Source organism: Gorilla gorilla, chromosome 11 (genome assembly GCF_029281585.2).
Source record: "Gorilla gorilla gorilla isolate KB3781 chromosome 11, NHGRI_mGorGor1-v2.1_pri, whole genome shotgun sequence".
NCBI lineage: Eukaryota > Metazoa > Chordata > Mammalia > Primates > Hominidae > Gorilla > Gorilla gorilla.
The window spans coordinates 73,576,311-73,602,845 of NC_073235.2; the positions used below are offsets into that span (position 1 = coordinate 73,576,311).

The following is a 26,535-nucleotide window of genomic DNA, read 5'->3' on the forward strand; positions in this document are numbered from 1 at the left end:
TATTAAAATATGGATATAAATTTCAGGAATCCAGGGTGGGGTAAGGGTGGTAGGAGAAAGCAATTTTTTTAAACAAAAGGTAATAAACTGGCTGGACACAGTGGCTTACGCCTATAATCCCAGCTACTCAGGAGGTTGAGGCAGGAAAATTGCTTGAACCTGGGAGGCGGAGTTTGCACTGAGACGAGATCGCACCACTACACTCCAGCCCGGGCAAAAGAGTGAGACTCCATCTCAAAAAAAAAAAAAAAAAAAAAAAGTAATAAACCTTCCAGTACTATTTGCTCCCAAAACCAAAAACTACTATTTTAACAACTGTAGTAAATCGGAGAATAGATTACCAAAAGAATAGTGACATCAGAAGACAATGAAATACTTCATAAATTTTACTACTAGGAGTACTAGGAAAAACAAAAGTACTTCTATCCTGCAACTGTTTCTTCTCATGTTTACTTAATGATCTATAAATATCTGTATTTTGATATATATAAAATTTCACCCCAAAGGAATTCATTAATTAAGGTATCAACTATACAGATAAAACCTGGGAATCATTTTCCAGATAAGCAACTCCTTAAATGGAAAGATACACTAAAATAATAATAATAATAATAATAATAATAATGGTAATAGTAATTATTTCTTTGAATCTTAAGGACAATGTATAACCCGTAGTCATTTCTGTGCCACTAGACTTAACCATTAATTTGTAAAACTCCAAGACAGAGTACGCAGAACAGCAAAAGTCAAAAGATTTTTCTTTTTTTTTTTTTCTTAAGACAGGGTCTCACTCTGTTGCCCAGGCTGGAGTGCAGTGGCACAATGAGCCATGGCTCATTGCGGCTTCGACTTCCTTGGCTCAAGTTATTGTCCCACCTGAGCCTCTCGAGTAGATGGGACTACAGCCACGTGGCACCATACCCGGCTAATTTTTTGTGTTTCTTGTAGAAATGGGGCTTTGCCATGTTGCCCAGGCTGGTCTCGAACTCCTGGTCTCAAGCAATCCTGCCTAGGCCTCCCAACATGCTGGGATTACAAGCGTGAGCCCCCGTACATGGCCCAAAAGATTTTTCAAGATTTTCTACCGCTGCCCCAAATGTCAAAACTTCAATACAGATAAAGCTAAGTATATCTAATGATTAACCAAATTGTGTTTCATTGCAAATGCCAGTATGGTCTTTTAAGAAACAAAAACATGTTTTAACTAAAAATATAGCCAAAAGTGATCCTTGGGATCTTTAAAGGGAAGCTGAATTCTCTTATAGACTAATTCCTCTGAAAAAATCCAAATACTAAATCTATAACTTATATTTGGAATATGGGTACCTATAAAGAACGTATAACTGTGATAAGTGATTAACTTTCACCATGTTTTGCTTTTTAAAAAAATCTATCAAAAATATCACATTTAGTGAACAGAAAAGAGAAATATCTAAAATTATTTTATTGCTCTTCATAACACAAATGTCTATGAAACAGGAGGCAGGTGAAATTACTAAATATTCCCAATTCTGGGAAAATATCAAGAAATGTTCCAAAGTCCAGGAAATATAAAGTGAGAACATTCTTGATACACTTTTTAAAAAACTTTGACTAGAGCTAAACCTACAATTTTCAAAGGCTTAGTATAAGTATGTTAATTTTTAAAAAACTAAACTGATAATCTGATGCTACAGGGGCTACTAACGCTTACCTCAAGGGAACCTACTGCAGATAAAGTCCCGTCACTTGCACAGTCCTTTCAGCTGCCTGCCAGTTGTTTCTGTGGAAGGGAAAGCCTGATGAGTGAGAGCCCTATGCCATACTCCTTTGCAGTGTCAGGGTGCCTGCACAGAACTGCACGAAGCTGTCTACCTAGAGATTTCTAGATGCTTTCAATAACACAGAGCTAAAAAGATGCCACCTTTGAAGTTCCCTTTCCTCTGAACAGTGAAACAAAATGCCTAAGAGTTTCTGAGTGCTAATGAACTACTGGTATTATCAAGTTGATAGGTCTATACTAACCAAGTAGAAAAAAGACAAAAATGGATCAAGTAGAAATAAGATTGATGGGAAAAATACACACACACACACACACAAGTGACAGACCTGTATCATCCAAGGAGAGAAAAGGCTATACCCACAAGAGTCAAGCTGTAACATCAACAAATGAATGCTAAAACCCACGGAACTTCCTGTCTACCCATTTTTAAAAGATGTCATCAAGTATATCATGCTCAGAGTAAATTATACCATGGATCCAAATGCCTGCTTGTAAAATCCCAGATATCTTCTTGGTGGGATCAGTAAGTGGGTAAAAGGGGGAGGGATTAAGAGGGGAGGGAATTCTTCAGATTTTTTAAAATACGAAAAATGAAAACCAGCAGCATGATTCCATAAGAAATTCTAAAAAGAGGGAAAAAATGTGTATCTATATCTCAGAAAGCACACAAACTCTTACTAAGGATCAAACTAAAAGGAAAGAATAAAGAGAAATAATAGAAAACTGGGAAACTCAACATACTTAAGAACCTCCTTCCTCTCACAGAACTATGAATGGCTAATAACTGTCTCCAGTAAGAATATATACATATCATTCATTTACAAGTTCAGCTACATAACCAAAGAAACTATATTTTCTTTCTAATGCCAAATGCAGTCTTCAATCTGAATGTTGTGCTTCATAAGGCAGAACAAAACATTCCTATAAGAAACTTTAAAAGCATTAACCTTTAGCAAAAGAACTGATGAAGAAACAAAATACTAATTAAAACAGTGATTCCAGCTTTTACTTTAATAGCACCATATTTAAAATGAAATTACTTACCTCTGATTCTTTGTCACTTAAAGATCCCAAGCTTCCAAAACTGTGATTAGAGCTTTCGTTATTTGTTGAGGCCTGTTAAAGATTTTTTAAAAGGTAAAAATTAGGGGTAATTTTTTTAAAGCAGTGGGAATAAGTTTAAACAAACATATTACAAAGTAGATTATCTTCATAAATAAATAAAGTATAATTCCTTAAAACAAGGAAGCCAAATGAGGTAAAAATAAGAAATACTAAATTCTTAACACTATATACTTTGAAAAGTTTTATCAAGTCAATAAAGTTCTGCTGTGTTTTAGGAACTGACTTCTATTAGCTGTTTTTTAAATCCCAGTTCAAAAGCAAAGGAACTGGGCCATTGTTAGGATGACAAGATCCCTAAAATTATTACTCAATGTATTAAAAACTAATGCTACCTTTGGCTGAAAGTATTATTTGGGCTCTTCAGGTCCCTTCACAATTATCAAATTCCATCATGTCTGAAACACACCTCTTTGCCTTTCTCTGTATTAACAAACTGTCCGGTTTTTCTTTTTTTTAAAATTTGTTTTAACTCGATCTCTTCAAAAACATCTTTGACCATCTTGACCATTTTAATTAATTGCTTTGCTCAAGAATTTCTCCATTTCCTTGACAATATTTTTGAACTGTAACAAAGAAAAAAGAGCTAACATTCTGTAGAATGATGTCTGCTTTGTTTCCAGTACGCTTCTATGATACTTATTATCTTGTGCACTTTTTTGTACCATCAGTACATCAGATCAAAGTCTTCCAGAAATGCTTAGACCAGGTGGCTGACAGATTATGGCATATATGTCAAAGATGATGCAAGAATTAACATTACATACAGGCAAGCCAATTGATATCCTCATGTCTCACCTCACTTGTAACAGGAGTGGCTGCTAATCCTACTATTAACAGGTTGCAAGTTAGACTATAATTATATAATTGAAATTAGATTAATTTCCAAAGTGACAACTCTGAGCCATTGCATACATGCCCAGTACTATGCTGGACACTGTAAAAGCTGCTGTCAACAAAGGATAGCACTTGAACTAATTACAATTCAAGTAGTACTTGGAATAAGTTATAATCTAATTATGGCAAGATTATCAAACGTGAAACAGCAGCAATTAAGAAGTAATACATTAGAAAGATTCTGGGACAATAAGGGCAGTGGCAAAGTGTTTGAGCATCTGTAAATACCCACCAAAAAAATGTATAAAACTAAATAGTAAACCAAAAACCCACAGACAATATTTACAACAAAACTAGGTGACAAGAATCTCCATGAATCCCCCTCAAAACATCAGATGGAAACAAGCCAACAACAACCATAGATAATGTATGGTATCATTATCAATATGGGAGGAAACAGAAAGAAACAGATGTCTGATAACCGAGAACAAAAGACACCTAAAACAGCCAACAAGTTAGGTACAGAAGCTAGGTTAACTTAAGAACAGAAGGGTTTTGCACTTTCAATTAGTGACTAAGTGGGAGGAGTCCACGGTTACATCTAAGAAGTGAGAGCAGTCTAGCCTCTACGAATCCTTGAAACGGATCTTTACATAACAGGGTGGTACAATGAGTACAAATTACTGGGTGTGGAATGAAAATTGAGTACTATATAGGTACAATTACAATAATGGAAAGAGAATATTCAGATAAAGCAGGGAGGGAACGCAGCCTAGCAATCTCAGAAAGCAAATGCCACAGTTTTGAAGCATGCCTAAAAACAGCAGTAGAGAAAGCCGTGTAAGAAAAGCCATCCTGAACCACACCAACTATTTAAGTGTTCAGGAAATCCAATTTCACATGAAAGTAGGCAAAAGAAAATTATGCAGGTCATAAAGGTATAAGAAAAAATAAAGTAAGATACAGAATAACATCCAGATAATAAAAGCATACCAGGAACACACATCCACAAAATAGGTAAAAATTGTAACCTACTATTTTAAAATGAACTAAAAGATATTACAAAAAGGACTCAAGACATGAAACAACTATATAAATCAGATTTCAAAAAACTCGGAAATAAGGTAACAGAACTCAAGAAAGCATTAAAAATAAAAGAAAAAGTTTCAGAAATAAAAAGTATATCTGAATGAACCCAAGAGCAAATATATACAGTAGATAATGCTTTAAGATAACTAGAAGGCAAAAAACAGGAACATTTTTGAAATCAAAAGAAATGAAGAGATGAAAAGGATTTGAGAGTAAGCAACAGCTGATGAAGCAACAAAGATCAATATACAGATAACAGAAGACCCTAAAAACTACTAAAGCCAGAAAATAGTAAAAACTGTAATTCAAGAAAATGTCTCTGATGGCTGGGCACAGTGGCTCATGCCTGTAATCCCAGCACTTTGGGAGGCGGAGGCGGGCAGATCACCTGAGGTCAGGAGTTCGAGACCAGCCTGACCAACATGGGGAAACCCTGTCTCTACTAAAAATACAAAATTAGCCAGGCGTGATGGTGCACACCTGTAATTCCCAGCTACTTGGGAGGCTGAGGCAGGAGAATCACTTGAATCTGGGAGGCAGAGGTTGCAGCGAGCCAAGATCACACCATTGCACTCCAGCCTGGGCAACAAGAACAAAACTCCATCTCAAAAAAAAAAAAGAAAAAAAAATGTCTCTGACATTTTCAATTGTCAGTCTCTTGTTGTCAGTTGTTGTTTTTTAAATGTTCAATTAAAAAAATTGAAATTACTGACAGAGCACCATGCACACGTAAGAATAACAACCCAGAAAGCGAACATCAAAGGCAAACACTTTATGCCAGACAAAAATGGAGTGACATAAGCTATTCAAGGAAAGAAAATAAAAGCAAAGTGTTTTATATTCAGTAAAATCCATTTTAAACACATGGAAAACATAAACGGTTACCAAAAATGCAAGCAATTAGGGAACCCTGCTCCCATGAGCCCTTCCTAAAGAATCTACTACAGAACAAGCTTAAGACAACCAAAATGAATAGTTTACCAGTCTAAGAACTGAAGGCAAGCAATAATATGACTTATTGTTGATCAAGATTAAATGATAATGACAAGGGAGAGGATATAATATTTAATGACTAAATGCATGCAAAGTTAATAGTACAGTATTTTTAAATCTAGGGGATGGAAAGCATATACAAAATAATTGTTTTCAGTACCCACTTTGTTCACTGTGCTAATGTTATTTTGAGACAGCTATGTGTGTGAAATACAGAATAAAGTAAAATAATTAAGGGATATCCAATTCTATCCTCTGCTTCGTATCTTCAAATTTCATAATTCACAGTATAAAGATGCATATGAAAAAAACCTTATAATCCTGAGTTTGAATTGGAAATATCAATAAAAATTCATGAAATATTTTTATCTTTTAAAACAAACAATAAAAATATAAGTAGGTAGGTAGATGAATAAGATTCCACCACCAGTAAAAACAGAATACCTTATTTTCTACAGATAACTATATATAAATTCTGGAAAAAAAAAGATTTTAAAAAGCCACTACCTGAACCAAAAGTAGGCAGAATCTAAGTACAAGACAACACTTAGAAGAAGAGAACAGAGGCTGGGTGCAGTGGCTCGCGCCTGTAATCCCAGCACTTTGGGAGGCCTAGACGGGCAGACTTCTTGAGGTCACAAGTTCAAAACCAGCCTGGCCAACATAGTGAAACCCCGTCTCTACTAAAAATACAAAAAATAGCCAGGCGTCATGGCGCATGCCTGTAATCCCAGCTACTAGAGAGTCTGAGGCAGGAGAATTGCTTGAATCTGGGAGACAGATGTTGCAGTGAGCGGAGATCTCACCACTATATGCCAGCCTGGGCAACAGAGCAAGACTCCGTCTCAAAAAAAAAAAAAAAAAAAAAAAAGAAGAGGAAGAGGAGAAGAAGGGAATAGATCTGGGTAGGTTTCCTGTTTTTACAGCTTTTGCTGAGGGGAAGGTCCCGGAGATCAGAGCTGCACAAACAGCAGTTGAAACCTAGATCAAAATCTTTAGTCTTACTGGCTTGAAAAACAAGAGTTTCAAGCTTCCAAAGAGGCTGCAAAGTAAGGAGGGATATGCTGGAAAATAAAGATCCACAAAGGGAGAGTCCCAAATTCTGCATATTAACTCTGCCTACTTCTTTGGCTGGTCAGTGATCTATGCAAAAACGGAGCAGACGATAAGCAGCCTAGATAAGACTAAAACAACTAGCAGGGATGTCAGTGCTGCCCTCTGCAGGAAGACAGCTTAAATTTCAGTCTAGCCAAGTTAACTGCCTCCTAAAACAAAGAAAAACAAACAAAAAACAGTCTCCAAAGTCACTGTAATGTGTCATTCACAGTGTGCAGGATACAATAAAAATTTGTAATCATATGAAGAAATAAGAAAAAGTGACCCATACTCAAGAGGAAAGACAATCAATAGATACTAATCATGAAGTAACACAGATTTGGAATCAGCAAATAAATAACATAAAGCAGCTAATATAAGTAGCTCAAACGACAAGATTGGAAATTTCAGCAGACAAATAAAAACCGTAAAAAGAGCTGAACGTAAATTCTACAACTGAAAATTTCACTCTCTAAAATAGAAAACTTACTGAATGGGCTTAACAGAAGAATGGAAAAAGACAGTACTGAAGATAGGTCAAGAGAAATTACTCAAACTAAAGAACAGAGAAAAAAATATTGAAAAATAGTGTCTGTTGGACACCATGAAGCAGTCTAAGATACATGTAACTGGGGTCATAAAATGAGAAAAATACGCAGAAAAAAATATTTGAAAAAATGACAGCCAGAAAAATCCCAAAATTTGGCAAAGACATTAATTTACAGATTGAAGCTCACTCAATCTCCCAAGCAGGATAAGTACAAAGAAAACCACACCTACGCACATCATAGTCAAACTGCTGAAAAACCAAAGATAAAGAAAACAATCTTGAAAGCAGCTGGAGAAAGTACACATGAGAACAAAAAAGGATAAAAGTAACTGCTGACTTGTCATCATAAATGCTGGAGGCCAACTTCACTCTCTGGAAACAGTGAGCTAGGAGAACTCTGTACTAAGATGCATAAGGCACAGCTGAGAAAACAGAGAAGGTTAAGTAGAAAGTCTACACTAAAGAGACCCTTAGGCCCTTTCTTGTTCTCAATTCTAAAAAGTTAGCAGCCAAGCTTTTACTCCACAGGTATGAGATGATAAAAATCTCTCTCTGGGAGATTCTATAAGTCCCTCAGAGAAATGACTTAACTAGATCATCCTACTGCAAAACCCATCCATGGCTGGGTATGGTGGCTCACACCTATAATCCCAGCACTTTGGGGGGCTGAAGTAGACGGATGGCTTGAGCCCAGGAGTTTGAGACCAGCCTGGGCAACATGGTGAAACCCTGTCCCTACAGAGGAAAAAAAAATTAGCCAGATGTGGTAGCATGTACCAGCAGTCCCAGCTACTCAGGAGGCTAAGGTAGGAGGATCACTTGAGCCCAGGAGATAGAGGCTGCAGTGAGCTGTGATAGTGCCACTGCGCTCCACCCTGGGTGACTGAGACCGTGTATCAAAAACACACCAAAAAACAAAACCCATCCATCAGTCAGTAAACCCTGCCCAGTTACACAGTTTCCAGTAAGTGTTTAAGTGCCTAATGCATAGATATGAACAAAGTCCAATATCACTCAAAAAATTCTTCCACAACTGGAAAGCATGTTTCTGGATTGGAAAGACACATTTTTAAAAAATCAAGCACAATGGCTTAAAGAAAACCAAACCAAGATACACCAGAATAAATAATTTCAAATTCTAGAGACAAACACAAGCTCCTAAATAAAAGCTTCGAGGGAAGAACAAAGAGTATTTACAAAGAATCAGGAATCAGAATGGCATTGGAGTGTGCAACAGTAACACTGGAAGCTAGAAGACAATGGAACAATGCCTTCAAAATTCTGAGAAAATGATTTCCAACCTAGAATTCTACCCGTCAGATACATTAAAAACAAAGTGGGAGGAGGAAAATATGCAAGGTCTCAAAAATTTCACTACCCATATATCTTTCCTCAAGAAGCAACCAGAGAATCTGCTCCACCAAAAACAAAGAAATAAAGCAAGAAAGAGAAGATATGGGATACATGAAATAGCTCAAACACAGGACAGACACAAAAGTCTCCCTGATCCTATGATGATCTTGGCTCACTGCAAACTCCACTCTCCGGGCTCAAGTGATTCTGCCTCAGCCTTCTGAGTAGCTGGGATTACAGACATGTGCCACCATGCCCGGCTACTTTTTGTATTTTTGGTAGACACAAGGTTTCGCCATGTTGGCCAGGCTGATCTCGAACTCCTAGCCTCCCAAAGTGCTGGGATTACAGAAGTAAGACACCACATTTGGCCTGGCTTTGAAATTATGAACATGAATTGTGTGTCTTTTCCTTTTCGATTTGTAGGAATTCTTTCCATATTCAGGACATGAATCTATGGTTTGCCTTTTCACATCTTACTGTGTCATTTCAACGTAGTTACATTTATCAAATGTTTTTCTTCTTGGCTACTGCCTTTTGGAACCTATTTATGAAATCTCTGCCAATCTAAAGTAATGAAGATAGTCTATTCGTTTTATTAAAGTTTTATTGCTTTACCTTTCCCATTTAAATCTACAATTTACTTGAAACTGATTTTTCTATCATGATAAGAGTTCAAAGTGAAGAGTTATTTATTTTCCCTTATAGATATCCAATTGATACAGCACATCTATTTTAACGATCAACTCTTTCCCACTGCACTGCAATATCACCTTTGTCATAGATCAAGTTACTATTTACAGATGGGTCTACTGCTGGACTTTATTCTCTTTCATTGGTCTATTTTTCTATCCATGTCAATATCAGACTGACTTAATACCTAACTTTCTCTTTATTTTTTAAGAGACCAGGTCTTGCTCTGTCACTCAGGCTGGAGTGCAGTGCAGTGGCATGATCATAGCTCACTGCACCCTCGAACTCCTGGGGCTCACGTGATCCTCCCGTTCAGCCTCTTAAGTAGCTGGGATTACGGGCACGAGCCACCGTGCCTGGTTTAATTTTATCAATAATACCAAAAAATATTCTTGATATCTAGTAGTATAATTCTCCCAGCTCTGTTATTGTCCTTTAAGGCTGCCTGGACCATTCTTGGTCTTTACATTTTTATATAATTTTGGAATCAGCTTGTTACTTTCCACCCTCCCCAAAATCCTGCTGGGATTTTAATTGGTATTGCACTGAAGCTACAAATCGATTTAGTAAGAACTGATAGCTTTATAACATTGAGTCTTCCAATATTTGAATATTGCATCTCATTTATTAAGGCCTTTTTTGATTTCACTGTTTTACAGTTTTCAGTGAAGATGTCCTGAGTGTCTTTTGTCAGATTTATTTCAACTTATATTTTTATTATAAAGATTTAATAACATATTTATATTAACAATTTTTAATACTGTATATGGTACCTTTCTAAAACTTCATTTTCTACTTTCTACTTATTTGTTGTTGATGTGCAGAAAATATAACTGGTTTTAATATATGATTTATAATCAATGACCTTAACTAATTTACTTATTAGTTTTAATTATTTGTAGATTCCTTGTGATTTTTCCCTAGGTCATAATCATGTTATGGGGATAATCTTTATTTCTTGATATGAGTGCTGCTTACATCACTGTGTTCAGTTTGTGAACATTCATTGAGTGTACTTATGATTTGTGCATTATTCTAAATGTAGTGAGGAAGAGAACTACTTACCGCCTATGCTATTTATTTGAATGGTTTTTTGCTACAAAGTCATCAAATCCTTGGGATTTTCCTAGGTATTCACTTTCTAAAATCATGTATTTAAAAAGGTTAAATTCCAGTATTAATTCTTTGGAGACTAAAGCTGGTAATATTTCCCCACAGATAAGCACTCATTTATTCTTAACGCTTTTTATACCAGAATTCATTCTCTATCAATAAAAATATCTTTCCTAGCTCCACTATAACTCCACTTTATAAGGCTTTTTATTGGTAATGTTGCCAAAAGTTTAGTAAAAAGAACAATATTTAAACTAGCAGACACAATAGTTTTTTACTAAGAAACTATTAAAATTAAATTGAAAATTAATTTCCTCAGTCGCACTAGCCACATTTTAAATCCTCAGTAGCCACATGTGGCCAGTGGCTACTATTAGGCCATACAGATACAAAAGATGGCCATCATATCAGAAACTCTATTGGACAGAGTTGCTATAAGATAGGGGATCAGCAAACTATGGCCCTCTGCCTGGTTTTTATATAAAGTTTTACTGGAACAAAGCCATACTCATTTGATTACATATGGTATATGTCTGCTTTAGTACTAAAATGGCACAGTTGAGTAGTTTTGATAGAGACCACATGACCTACAGATATTTAGTTACCTGGCACTTTACCGAAAAAGTTTGCCGACCTCTGCTACAGACATACGAAAATCACAAAAATCAGTGCTTGAGTTCAATGCTCGAGAGGAGCTAAATGGGTTAAGAGGGAATATTATATTTCAACAATAGATGCCCCCATCTAACCAGACATAATCTAGTATAAACATTCCTTGCATCCCTAAAAAGCATTAACTGTCTTAAATTTGGGGTTTGAAAGTCAAGTCTTATGATTCAGAACACAGTAAACATTTCCCATTTTAGGTATTCAACCTCCATTCCAATTTCATGACAGCAACATAGTTTCTTTTTAGAAAACCATCCTGTCCTTGTATTTTTGGTAGGACTGGAAATCACCCTGCCCAGCAATTATAGAAATTCTAAGGAGGGTCCTTCTCCCATACATAATCTTTACCCATACCTATAATCGAGAAACAAAGGGGAAAATTAATCAACTCTCTTCCCCAGAAGTTTGAATCTCAAAGGAATGATATAATAAGCATGGGATGGCGGGGGGCTGTCTTTTTTTTGTTGTTGTTGTTGGTTTTTTTTTAGACGGAGTCTCACTCTGTCTCCCAGGCTGGAGTACAGTGGCATGATCCCGGCTAACTGCAAGCTCCGCCTCCTGGGTTCACGCCATTCTCCTATCTCAGCCTCCCGAGTAGCTGGGACTACAGGCTCCTGCCACCGCGCCCAGCTAATTTTTTGTATTTTTAGTAGAGACGGGGTTTCACCATGGTCTCAATCTCCTGACCTCGTGATCCGCCAGCCTCAGCCTCCCAAAGTGCTGGGATTACAGGCGTGAGCCACTGCGCCCGGCCGTCTTTTTTTTTTTAATCCACTGGAGATCCCACAATCAAAAGGATGAGCAGTTTCTGTTGCTTCGTCACCCAAGGTTGCCCTGGTTCCTGTGCAACTCTGGTCTTCCAGGCTTCCAAATCATTCTGTGAATTGACTGATATTCGATCAATAACTTCCCTTCTTTGCTCAAGGTAGCTAGAGAGCTGGGGTTTATTTCTGCTAAAGAAAAAAAATCCATATTGTTTTGGCAAAAAATCTGGAGTGGACAAAAGTAGAAAACGAAGTCAAATGTCTTAAAGAAGACTTGTCCATCAATGACATTCACTTTCACACTACATATTTTCACTATGACCAGCTGTAGGCAAAACTGTAAAACAGACTAAGTTTTGGTTACCATCCACATTCTTATCAGCACCACCACTACTGGCTCTCTGTAGTTGTCAATTAATTCTAAATATTAATCAAAGTGTTTAGCTTTTAGCTTGTAGCTGCCATCTCCCCAAATATCTCTTTAGTTCACTAATATCCCAAACTATCTATTTACTGTGCCAATAGATTTAATTAGAACGCTTCATATTTTAACATGTTTTTTGAAATGTGGGTTCAACCTGCAAACTGTTAAGACGACCCTCCTACCCCCATGGACAAAATGATGAATATGTCCACCTGGAAGTTACCAAACTATGCTTGCTCTGCTGTGGTTACTACTAGAACAGACTAAAAGCATCTGAGGGCAAGGATTTTGTCCTCTGTCTACAAACCAAGGACACTAAATGGAACCTTACACATGAGTACTTTAAAGTATATGCTGAGGAAATGAAGCAACTAGATGGGTACTTTTTTTTTATGTGATGTTAACAGGTTAGAAGTTAGGAAAATTAGTAAAATAAACAGACACTGGCCTTATTTTCAGTTCCAAAGAGCTTGCTGATACTGGGCAGTGCTAAGAACATAATATTAAAGCAAGTCCGGAAGGACCACATGACTCCATGTAAACTCCAAATGCAATTCAAAATTTTCCCCCAGTACTCTTAAAAATATATGCCAGTCTCAAAATTAGCCTCCTACTGCCTAAGTCTCCAAAGTTTCTGAATCAGGATACACTGTTTTGATTTCTTATAATAAAAGGATTTCATTCCCCCCAAATTGAGGACATAACTAAAGAGTAGACACTGAGCTAAGTGCTGAGACCATTAAAATATGCCACACAGTCCTTTGTCCTCAAGCACTTAGTAGTCTAGTAAGAAACAAATAATTAAAATGTGATGGGAAAAATTTTGTCTAGGTACACACAGGTGTTGAAGAGGGACACAGGAGGTCCACCAGATTTGGATTTGGGCAATTAGATGGAATGAGGTAATCAGAGAAACATCCTTAAAGTGATACCTGATCTGACCTTGACATTCAAAGACTGATGCATCTGATGAAAAGAAAGGGCATATGGGCATCTGAAACAAAGTGAACTGTATGTTCAAAGGAAAGATGTGAAAAACCATATCCATTTAGGGAACCACAAATAGGCTGTTATGAGCAAAGTACAATGTGAAGAAAAGATGGAAAGTGGGGCATGAAACTGGGCTACAGTGGTAAGGCAGGAATCCGAAAAATGTCAGGTAATTTGAACTTCAACTTAAAAACTATGTGAAACCATTAAAAAAAAAAAATTCCAAGCAACACCTTCTTAATGCCACTGTTAAGAAAGCTAGGAGAATCAATAATTTAGAATAGGTAAGTAAGATCAGGCCTGCTTTTCTGGTCAAATCTACGGTGAAGAATGTCCGCAGGGCTACATAAAGGTAGATCTGACAGAGACTTAAGTTGATCACTTCTGCATAATGAGAAGACTCCCCTTACCCACCTGTCCCATGCTGCTCTAGACGCCACCTGATTGTAGCCAACACCAGGAGTAAGAGAAGGGAATACCTGTAAACCTCACCACCAACCAATCTATCACTACTCAGAAGATCACCAGCCTAACCAGAATGGATGCTGTGGCAAGAAAATCTTACAGGTAATTTAAGGAGCCTAATTAGCTTGCAAGGGAGAGCCCTAGTCAAACACAGAATAGGTGGCTCAACTGGAGGAGAAATTAAGGTCAGAGCAGAAATAGGTCTTTTACAAGTATATTATTTGAATTTTAAAGTAAATATACTTAGAAATGAAAGAGTTGACAGTGAAACACAATTGCAAAAATCTAAATTCAGTAAAGAGTAGGGGCAGAAACACTGCTAGAAATGAAATTAGTAGTCTAGAAAATGAAGTATAATCATCCCGTTAACATCAAAGTATGAAGAAATTAAAATCATGAGTTAAAACAACAGATACAAAGGACATATCTAGGGGATCTACTATGAAAATAACTGGTTTTCAGAAGGGAGGAAATAAATTAAGAAAAAAAATCAAATATTAAAAAGAAAACTTCCCTGAGCTGAAGAAAAATTAAAAACTAGAAGACATCAAAAATAGTATCTATAAACTACTGAGATACTATGAGAAAGCAAAAGAAAGACATTTTCAGACACGCAAACTCAAAACATGGCAGCATGTATTCAAGAATGCTTAAAAGATCAACACTGTAAGGGCAAGCAATACCCTCAAACTAAATTTTCTTTTTTTTCGAGACAGAGTTTTGCTCTTGTTGCCCAGGCTGGAGTGCAATGGCGCGATCTCGGCTCACTGCAACCTCCACCTCCCGGGTTCAAGCAATTCTCCTGCCTCAGCCTCCCGAGTAGCTGCGATTACAGGCATGCGCCACCATGCCTGGCTAATTTTGTATTTTTAGTAGAGACAGGGTTTCACCATGTTGGTCAGGCTGGTCTCGAACTCCTGACCTCAGGTGATCTGCCCACCTCAGCCTCCCAAAATGCTGGGATTACAGGTGTGAGCCACTGTGCCTGGCCTCAAACTAAATTTTCTAAAGGGGGAGAAGAGGGTAGCAGATACAGGTTTATGTATGACTGCCATAAAGATTTGTTATAAATCACAAACATGTAGAAATTAAACAACACACTCCTAAATAACCAATAGGTCAAAGGATAAATCTCAAAGGAAATTAGAAAAAAACTTTGAGATGAATGAAAACAAAAACACTGCATATCAAAACATATGAGATAAAGTTAAAGCAGTGCTTACAGGGAAAACTGTAACTGTAAATGTTTACATTTAAAAAGAGATCTTGAATCATAACCCAACCGTCCACCCAAAAAACACTAGAAAAAAGAAAAGCAAACTAAAACCAAAGCAAGCAGGGGGAAAAAATATATATCACAGCAGAAACAAATGAAATAGAGAATAGAAAAACAATAGAAAAAAAAAAATCAATGAAACCAAAAGTTGGATCCTTGAAAACAAAATTGACAAATCTTTAGCAAGTCCTACCAAGACCAAAAGAAGGAAGGCTCAAATTACTACAATCAGAAATGAAAGAGCTCATTATTACTGACTTACAGAACTAAGAATTACAAGAAAATATAATGAAAAGTTTTATGCCAACAAATCAGATAACCAAGATGATATGGACAAATTCCTAGAAAGACACAAGCTACCAAAAATGATTCTAGAAGACATAAATATCCTCAACAAAACACTAGCAAACCAAATTCAACACCACATTAACAGGATCATCATACACCAAGATCAACTGAAACTTATTCCTGAAATGCAAGGGTGGTTCAACATACATAGTCAATAAATATGATACACGACATTAATAGAATGAAGAATAAAAATCTTATGATCATCTCAATAGATACAGAAAATGCATCTGACAAAATTCAACATCCTTTCATGATTAAAAAAAAAAACTTTCAACATCCTTTTGTGATTAAACTCTCAATAAACTAGGTATAGAAGAAATGTACCCAACATAATAAAGGCAATAAATGATAAGCCCACAGCTAATTTCATACTCTAGGATGAAAAGCTGGCAGCTTTTCCTCTAAGATCAGGAACAAGACAAGTAAGCCCATTCTCACCACTGCTATTCAATATAGTACCGGAAATCCTACCCAGAGCAATCAGGCTAAAGGAAAAAAAAAAAAAAAGAATACAAGCCATCCATGTCAGAAAAGAATAAATAAAATTATCTCTATTTGCAGATGACATAATTGTATATATGGATAACCCTGAAGATTCCACCAAGAAAATATTAGAGTCAGTTAAACTAATTCAGTAAAGTTGCAAGATAACAAAATCAACATATAAAAATCAGTTGTGGAAGGGCATGGTGGCTCATGCCTGTAATTCCAGCATTTTGGGAGGCCAAGATGGGAGGAATGCTTCAAGCCAGGAGTTCAAGACCAGCCTGATCAACATAGCGAGACGCCATCTCTATAAAAAATAAAATAAACTTTTTTTAAAATCCCACACAAAAAATCAGTTGCATTTCTATATACTAATGATCTGAAAAAGAAATTAATAAAACACTTCCATTTACAATACCATAAAAAAATTTTTAAGAATAAATTTAATCAGCCCAGGCACAGTAGCTGATGCCTGTAATCCCAGCACATTGGGAGGCCAAGGCAGGTGGATCATTTGAGGCCAGGAGTTCGAGATCAGCCTGGCCAACACAGTGAAACTCCATCTCTACCAAAAAATACAAAAATTAGCCAGGCATGGTGGCAGGCGCCTATAGTCCCAGCTACTCAGGAGACTGAAGCAGGAGAATCACTTGAACTCAAGAGGCAGAGGATGCAGTGAACCAAGATGGCACCACTGCACTCCAGCCTGGGTGACAGAGCAAGACCCTGTCTCAAAAAAAAAAAAAAAAAAAAAAAAAATTAACCAAGGAGGTGAAAGATCTATAAAATAAAAACTATAAAACTGTCAAAAGAAATTGAAGACAATACAAATGGAAAGATATCCTGTTTTCATGAATTGAAAGAATTAATATTGTTTAACTGTCCATGCCACCCAAAGTGATCTACAGATTCAGTGTAATCCTAATAAAACTCCAATGGCATTTTTCACAGCAATAGAAAAAACAACCCTAAATTTACGTGTAACCTCAAAAGAACCCAAAGAGCCAAAGCAAAACTGAGTAAGCACAAAGCTGGAGGCATCACAGTACCTGATTTCAAAATATACTACAAAGTAATAATAATCAAAACAGTACAGTACTGGCATAAAAATAGACATATAAACCAATGGAACACAATAGAGAGCCCAGAAACGAATCCACACATGTAGGGTGAACTGATCTTTGGCAAAAGTGCCGAGAACACACAATGGGGAAAGGATAGTTTCTTCAATAAACGGCCTTGGGAAAACTGGTAATTCACATCCAGAAGTTGGAAACTGGACCCTTATCTCATACTATATACAAAAATCAACTCAAAATGAATTAAAGACATAAGATATGAAATTTTTAAAATATTAGAAGAAAACACAGGAAAAAAGGCTTGTTGACATTGGTCTGGGCAATGATTTTTGAAAATGATCCCAAAAATATAGGCAACATAAGCATAAATAAACAAATGATATTACATCAAACTAAAAAGCTTATGCACAGGAGAAGAACCAATCAACACAGTAAAGAGACAATCTACATAATGGGACAAAATATTTGCAAACCATGTTATCTGATAAGAGCTTAATATCCAAAATATTGTAACTCAAGAGCAAGAAAACAACCTAATTTAAGAATAGGCGGCCGGGTGTGGTGGCTCACATCTGTAATCCCAGTACTTTGGGAGGCTGAGGCAGGCGGATCATATGAGGTCAGGAATTGAGACCAGCCTGGCCAACATGGTGAAATGACATCTCTACTAAAAATAACAAAATTAGCTGGGTGTTGACGGCGGGTGCCCGTAATCCCTGCTACTCGGGAGGCTCAGGCAGGAGAATCGCTTAAACCTGGGAGGCGGAGGCTGCAGTGAGCCAAGATCGCGTTACTGCATTTCAGCTTGGGTGACAGAGCAAGACTCCACTAGGAAAGGAAAGAAAGGGAAAGGGGAAAGGGGTGGGGTGGGGAGAGAGACAGAGAGAGAGAGAGAGAAAGAGAGAGAAAGAAAGAGAAAGAAAAATAAGCCAGTTAAATACTGCATGATCTCACATGTGGAATCTCATGAAGCAATGAAGCAGAGAGTACAACGATGGTTGCCAGGAACTAGGGGGTAGGGGAAATGGGGAGATTTTGGTAAAAGGGTACAAAGGTTCAGCTACACTGAATAAGTTCTGAAGCTCTAATGTACAGTATGGTGATTACAGTTAATAATATAGTACTGTACACTTGAAATTTGCTAAGAGAATAGATCTTACATGTTTTCCACACAAAAAAAACTACATGAGGTGATGAACATGTTAATTATCTTAATAGTGTTAATCATGTCACAATATATATGTATATCAAAACATCACATATACACCTCACATATATATAATTTCTATTGTCAATCATACCTCAATAAAGCTGGGGTAGAAAGGTAGAAATAAATAATCTGAATAGTCCTTACAAGTAAAGAAATAGTAGCAGTATAATTAAAACAAGAAAACGAATAAATATCTACCCTCGAAGAAAAGCCCAGGCCTGGATGGTTTCACTGGTAAACTCCACCAAATATGTAAAGCAGAACTAATGCTAACTCTTCACAAACTCTTCCAAAGAACAGAAGGGAGGGAACACTTACCAAATCATTCTGGAAAAACAATATTACCTGATAGTGAAACCAGATAAAAACATCACAAGAAAATTATAGATCAATATCCCTTACAACTATGGATGCAAAAATCCTCAACAAAATACTAGCAAACCAAATCCAGCAACATATAAAAAGGATTATACACTTTGAGCAAACAGTATTCATTCCAGGAATGCAAGGTTAGTTCAACATACACCAGCTATATTAACAGAACAAAAAATAAAAACCACTAATCATCAACAGACATAGAAAAAATATCTGCCAAAACCCAACACCCTGTTTCTGATTTAAAAGGAACAAAAAAGAGCCACTCAGCAATCTAGAAATAAAAGGAAACTTCCTCAACCTGAGAAAGGACATTTATGAAGCACTCACAGCTTTCCTAAGATGACAATACATGTGCTCTCACCACTTCAGTTCAACATTGTATTGGATGTTCTAGTCAATGAAAATTAGGCAAGAAAAAAAATAAAAGGTAAATACTAAAGGTAAATACAGTAATAACAGCAAAACTATTAAAGCTAATAAGTTCAGAAAAGTTGCAAGACACAAGACTAACACACAAAAACCAAATGTATATCTATACAACAGCAATGAGCAATGTGAAAAACAAATTAAGAAAACTTCATTTACAATACTATCAAAAAAATAAAATACTTAGGAATAAATTTAACAAAACAAATGCAAGACTTACACAATATAAACTAAAAAACATCATTGAAAGAAAATAAAGAAGACCTAAATGAATATACCGACAGTTGTGTTCATGTGCTAGAAGACTTAATGTTATTAGGATGGCAATACTTCCCAAATCAACCTAGACATTCACCGAAATTCCTAACAAAATCCCAGTTGGCCTTTTGTTGAAATTGACAAATTGATCATAAAAGTCATATTGAAATGCAAGGGACCCAGAACAGCCAAAATAATCTTGAAAAAAGAACAGAGTTGGAGGATACACACTGCCAGTTTCAAAACCTACTACAAAGCTATATTAACCAACACAGTGTGGTATGGCGAAAAGACAGACATACAGATCAGCAGAACAGAATTAAGAGTTCAGAAATAAACCCATATATTTACAATCAATTAACTTTTGACAAAGGTTCCAGGACAATTCAATGGGAGAAAGAATAGTCTTTTCAACAAATGTTGCTGAGACAACTGAATAGTCCAACGCAAAAAAATTATTTTGGATTCCCTACCTCATACCATATATGCAAATTAACTCAAAATGGATCAAAGACCTCAATGTAAGAATTATTTATAATTATAAACTCCCTAGAAGAAAGCATAGGTATATAAATATGTGATTCTGGATTAAGCAATGATTTCTTAGATATGACACCTACAGAACGAGACAAAAATCTGTAAATCGTGTATCTGATAAGAGTCTAGTACCCAGTAAGTATAAAGAATTCTTATAACTCAAGATTTAAGAAATATCCCAATTTTAAAATGGGAAAAGGATTTTAACAAACACTTCACCAGAGAAGATACATGAATGGAAAATAAGCACATGAAAAGATGCTCATCAGTCATTAGGGAAATACATACCAAAAACACAATGAGATCCCACTTCACACATCACCCAGAATGGTTATGCTATGGATTGAATATGGTCTGTTCATCTCCACCAAAACTCATGCTGAAATTTGGTCCAAAGTGTGGCGGTGTGGGAAGTAAGGTCTAGTGAAAGGTGCTTGTGTTATATCTCCCTCATGAATGGCCTGGTGCGACTCTTGCAGTAATGAGTGAGTTCTTACTCTGGCAAGACTGGATTTAGTTCCAGCAAGAGCACGTTGTTATAAAGCAAGGTTCCCCCTCCCCAGTCCCTCTTCACACATATCCACTTCCCCTTTGACCTTCTGTAACATGAGGAAGTATAAAACTCCTCACCAGAAGCCAAGGCCATGTCCTTGAACCTCTCAGCCTGCAGAGCCAAGAGCTAAAGAAACCTCTTTCTTTATAAACTGCCCAGTCTCTGGCATTCTGTTATGGTAACACAAGCAGATGAATACAGGCTATAATTTAAAAAGACAATAATAAGTGTTGACAGGGATGTGGAGAAAGTGGAACTCTCATGCATTGCTGGTAGGAATATAAAATGGTGTGGCTATTTTGAAAAGGAGTTTGGCAGTTCCTCAAAACATTAAACACAGAGTTAACATAGAATCAGCATTTTCACTCCTATCTATATACCTAAAAGAACTAAAACATATGTCTACAAAAAATTTCTAAGAGTGTCCCTAACAGTTCATAACATTTGCATCAAAAAACGGAAACAACCACCCAATGTCCAACAACTCACAAAAAGAACAAACAAAATGTGGCACATCCATATAATAGAACAGTCTGTCATATAATGGAATGAGTACAATACATACTATAACATCTGTGAACATGAAAACATTATGCTAGGTTTTAAAAGCCAGGCACAGGCCAGGCGCAGTGGCTCACACCTGTAATCCCAGCACTTTGGGAGGCCAAGGAGGGTGGATCACGAGATCAGGAGTTTGAGACCAGCCTGACCAACATGGTGAGACCTCATCTCTACTAAAAATACAAAAATTAGCCAGAAGTGGTGGTACGTGCCTGTAATCCCAGCTACTGAGGAGGCTGAGGCAGGAGAATCACTTGAACCCAGGAGGTGGAGGTTGCAGTGAGCCAAGATAGCGCCATTGCACTCCAGCCTGGACAACAAGAGCGAAACTCCGTCTCAAAAAAAAAAAAAGCCAGGCACAAAATAGCTCATATTGTATCACTCCATTGATATAAAATGTCCAGAACAAGCAAATCCAGAGATACAGAAAGTAGACTGGTGGTTGCCAGGCAATGCAGTGTAGGCTAGGGAAGAAGGAAAGTTGCTGCTAATGTTTGTGTGTTTCAGTTTTGGGGTAATAAAAATGTTTGAGTTCGACAGTGGTAATGGTTGCATAAAAAAGTGAATACACTAAAAACCATTGAATATGTTAAATGAGTCATTTTGATGGTATGTTAATTATATCTCAATAAAAGTGGTTCTAAAAGTTCACATTAGTGGAGGGAAATCAGAAGGAAAAAAGCTCAACAAAATACAGTATATAATCATTCATGCAAACACTCATATAGTATGTTCCACTGCAAGCACACATACACAGACATGAAGCCTTCAAAAGAATAGGTTTTTTTAAAAAACACCCATGAGACATTGTTTTAAAAAATATAAAAGCAACACAGGCACATAAGAGGAATTTCAATCATTACAGAAAGATAATTTCTCCTTCCCACATCAGTCCCACTATTGAGAGGCAATGACTTATTTAAAAAATGTTTTTAATTAATTTTTGAATAGGCAATGTAAACAGGCTACTTTGGTTTCTTTCTTACTGTCTTCCTAGAGTCTCTATTTCTATACAAGCAAATTAAATATATATTCTTTGGTTCCTCCCTTCTCACTCAAAGATAACATTATACAGACTGCATTGCATATTTTTCTCTTAATGTATCTTGGAGACATTTCCAAATCAAAACACAGATAGCTTCTTCATTCCTTTTTTTCTTTACTTCGTTTCTTTCAAACAGGTGAGTACGTATCAGATTCTAGTAAATCCTCAATTGACCCTGCCATGGAAGATGAAGAATTTATCTAGCATCACAGTTTCTCCTTCTTTCTGACACATTTAGTTATATTTTTATTTTTAATTCTTCAAATGGTTGCCTTACCTTAAATATAATATTTTCTTTAAGTTCAAACTGTGTGTAATGACTCCTCATTATGTAAAATAAGAAAATATATCCTTAACTTCTCCCAACATGACAACTACACAATAAGTTTACATAATTACAGTTTATAACATTTACCCTTCTTTCTATCTGAGAGTCACAAATTCATATGCTATCAGGGTCTGGCAAGCAAATAAACAGGTGAAACAGGCTTAGGGTAAAACAATAGTCAAAATCTAAAAGAATTATTTAAAATCCCTCATTCTAACTGTGTTTTAATAAATTCACTACGTTATTTCTAAAACGGTTTGATATATAAAAATTTTAACTGCCTTATCTTCTTTGTGGAGACTTAGTCCTTAAAAAACGTCTATCATTATACCATTCAAAGTTTTTGCCTTTGAAGAATGCTTTATTTGCTATTCATTCATGCATTCAAAAATATTCATTGAGGGCCTTGGTTCTGTTGTAGATGCTAGGGATACAGCAGTGAAAAAAACAGACTCAAGTCCAGTGCTCATGGAGTTTCCATTACGAGAAGGGAAAGAGAATATAAACAAACACATAAATTTTAGTATTACCTACAGAATCAATAAGTTGTAGTATTAAAAAAAAGAAGTGGAGAAACTAAGGGGCAGTGACAAAGGTATTACCTTACATACAGCGGTGAGATAAGGCCTCTTTGAAGAGGGGAAATTTGAATGAAGTCAGAATGAAGTGTGTTTGAGGCAAGTGGCAAATAAGACAGCAAATAATAACTGCCGTGGTGGGGCAGTTGTTAGCCTAACGCTAGATCAAAAGGCCTTCTGATTTAGAGGAAGGCCTTCTGATCTGTGTGGGGCACAGTGAAGACACTGAATTTTATTTGAAATGCAATGGGAAGTTTGGGGAAGGTTCTGAGTTAAGAAAAAAATTGATCTCAAATTTATTTATATATATATATATAATTTTTTTTTGAGACATAAGTCACGCTGTCACTGAGGCTGGAGTGCAGTGGTGCAATCCTGGCTCACTGCAATTTCCGCCGCCTCCTGGGTTCAAGCAATTCTCCTGCCTCGGATTCCTGAGTAGATGGGATTACAGGCACGTCCCACCATGTCCAGCTAATTTTTTGAGATGGGGTTGAACTCCTGGCCTCAAGTGATCCGCCTGCCTCAGCCTCCCAAAGTGGTGGGATTACAGGCATGAGCCACCACTCTTGGCCTCAAATTTATATTTAATTGCACTTCATTTTTCTTCGTGATTATCTGAGATACTTTCTTTCCACATATTTCCAATGTTCATCATTTTTTAAGGAATGTTTCTTGTTAACAGCCTGTAGATGGAGTCTCATTTACTGTGTTAATACATGCCTGGCTTTATTGCTTCCATCTTATATAACAGCAGATAAAAATGAAATATTTTCTTTTTTTCTCTTTCTCCTTCTCTTTTGTTGAATTACATTTCTTTATATTCCTCCTTCTACATTCTATTCCAGTAATTTAAAAGTTCTATGTATAGCAGATGACACAAATTCATATATAGAAAACCCTAAAAGCTTCACCAAAAAGCTGTTAGAACTGATAAATTCAGTAAAGGTGCAGAATACAAAATCAACACACAAAAATTAGTAGCATTTCTATACACCAACAATGAACTAGCAGAAAAAGAAATCAAGAAAGCAATCTCTGGCTGGGAGCAGTGGCTCACGCCTGTAATCCCAACACTTTGGGAGGATCACTTGAGGCCAGGAGTTTGAGACCAGCCTGGCCAACATGGTGAAATGCCGTCTCTACTAAAAATACAAAAATTAGTTGGGCATGGTGGTGGGCGCCTGTAATCCCAGCTACTTGGGAGGCTGAGGCATGAGAATTGCTTGAACCTGGGAGGCAGAGGTTGCAGTGAGCCGAGATTGCACCACTGCACTCCAGCCTGGGCAACAGAGTTGAGATTCTGTCTCAAAAAAAAAAAAAAAAATTCCATTTACAAGAACTAAGAACAAACAAACAAAAGTAGAAATAAACGTAACCAATGAGGTGAAGGATTTCCACAAGGAAAATTATAAAACACTGAAGAAAAAAATTAAAGAGGACATAAAAAAATAGAAAGACACCCCATGTTCATGAATTGGAAGAATACTGTGAAAATGACATACTACCAAAAGTGATCTACAGAGTCAACGCAATTCCTGTCAAAATACCAATGACATTCCTCACAGAAAGAGAAAAAACATCCTAAAATTCATATGAAACCACAGAAGGCTCTGAATAGCCAAAGCAATACAGAGCTAAAAGAATAAAACTGGAGGCATCACAATACTGGACTTCAAAATATACTACAGTGTTCACCATGTTGGCCAGGCTGGTCTCAAACTCCCGGCCTCAAGTGATCCTCCCAAAGTGCTGGGATTACAGACATAAGCCACTGCTCCCAGCCAGGGATTGCTTTCTTGATTTCTTTTTCTGCTAGTTCATTGTTGGTGTATAGAAATACTACTACTTTTTGTATGTTGATTTTGTGTAACAGACACAGATCAATGGAACAGAATAGAACTCAGAAATAAATCTATGCATTTATGGCCAACTAATCTTCGACAAAGGCACTGGGAACATTAAAAACTGGATATCCATACGCAGAAAAATGAAACTAGCCCCTATCTCTCACTGTATACAAAAATCAACTCAAAATGGGTTAAAGATTTAAATGTAAGATCCCAAACTATGAAACTACTAGAAAAAACCTTAGAGGAAACACTTCAGGGCATTGGTCTAGGTTAAGATTTTATGAAGAAGATCTCAAAAGCACAGGCAATAAAAGCAAAAATAGACAAACTATTTTCTCAAACTAAAAAGCTTCTTCACAGCAAAGGAAACAATCATACAGTGAAGATACAACCTGCAGAATGCAAGAAAGTGATTTGTAAACTATTCATCTGAGAAGGGATTAATATCCAGAATTTACAAGGAACTCAAACAACTCAACAGCAAAACAATAAATAATCCAATCTAAAAATGGGCAAAGACATCTCTTGAAAGAAGTAACCATACAAAAACCATACAAATTTTAACAGGTATATTTAAAAAATGCTTGGCTGGGCGCAGTGGCTCACGCCTGTAATCCCAGCACTTTGGGAGGCTGAGGCGGGCAGATCACTTGAGGTCAGGAGTTTGAGACCAGCCTGGCCAACATGGTGAAACGCCATCTCTACTAAAAATACAAAAATGAGATGAGTATGGTGGCGTGCGCCTGTAGTCCCAGCTACTCAGGAGGCTGAGGCAGGAGAATCGCTTGAAACCAGGAGGCAGAGGTTGCAGTGAGCCCCAAGACTGCGCCACTGCACTCCAGCCTGGTGACAGAGCGAGACTCCGTCTCAAAAAAAAAAAAAAAAAAGACAAAAAATAACAAATACTAGCAAGGATGCAGAGAAAGGGAAACCCTCCTACACTGTTGGTGGAAATGCGAATTAGTATAGCCATTACGGAAAAAAATATGGAGGCTCCTTAAAAAAACAGATAGAACTACCATATGATCCAGCAATCCTACTACTGGGTATACACAAAGGAAAGAAAATCAGTATGCTGAAGAGATATCTGCATTCCCATGTTTACTGTAACATGATTCATAATAGCTGAAGTATGGAATCAATCTAAGTGTCCATCAACAGACAAATGGATAAAGAAAATGTGGTATACATACACAATGGAATACTATTTCACCATTAAAAAAATTTCTCTCATTCACAGCAACACTGATGAGCTTGGAGGACATTGTTAAGTGAAATTAGCCAGGCACAGAAAGATAAATACTGCATGTTCTCACTCATATGCAGAAACCAAAAAGGCTGATCTTGTAAGTAGAGAGCAGAATAGAGGCAGGGAAGAGTAGGCGGGAGGGGACAGCCAACAGTTGATTAATGAATATAGAAGTACAGCTGCATAGGAAGAGTAAGTCCTAGTGTTCTATAGCACTATAGGAAGACTATAATTAACAACAATTTATTGTATATCTTCAAATAGCCGGAAGAGCAGATTTCAAATGTTCCTATCACAAAGAAATGATAAATGTTTGAGGTGACAAATATGCTAGTTACCCTGATCTGATCATTATGCATTGTCTCTACATGTAATATCACACTGTACTCCATAAATATGTACAATTACTCTATCAATTAAAAACAATAAAAGCAGAAAAACAAAAAAT

At 36.7% G+C, this 26,535-nt stretch overlaps 1 protein-coding gene across 7 annotated transcripts in view; it reads right to left on the reverse strand.

Annotated features, from left to right (window-relative positions):
• TLK1 (tousled like kinase 1) overlaps positions 1 to 26,535 on the reverse strand; it is a 170,165-nt gene that overhangs the window by 89,329 nt on the left and 54,301 nt on the right. For 5 of the 7 annotated variants that reach the window (XM_055379153.2, XM_019022664.4, XM_063694982.1 and 2 more), the window contains one exon: positions 2,807 to 2,878. In XM_055379153.2, coding sequence (XP_055235128.1) covers positions 2,807 to 2,878 — 72 coding nt within the window. Of the gene's footprint in view, positions 1 to 1,693; positions 1,763 to 2,806; positions 2,879 to 26,535 lie in introns of all 7 variants that reach the window. The other 2 variants (XM_055379155.2, XM_063694983.1) reach the window with 1 other exon arrangement.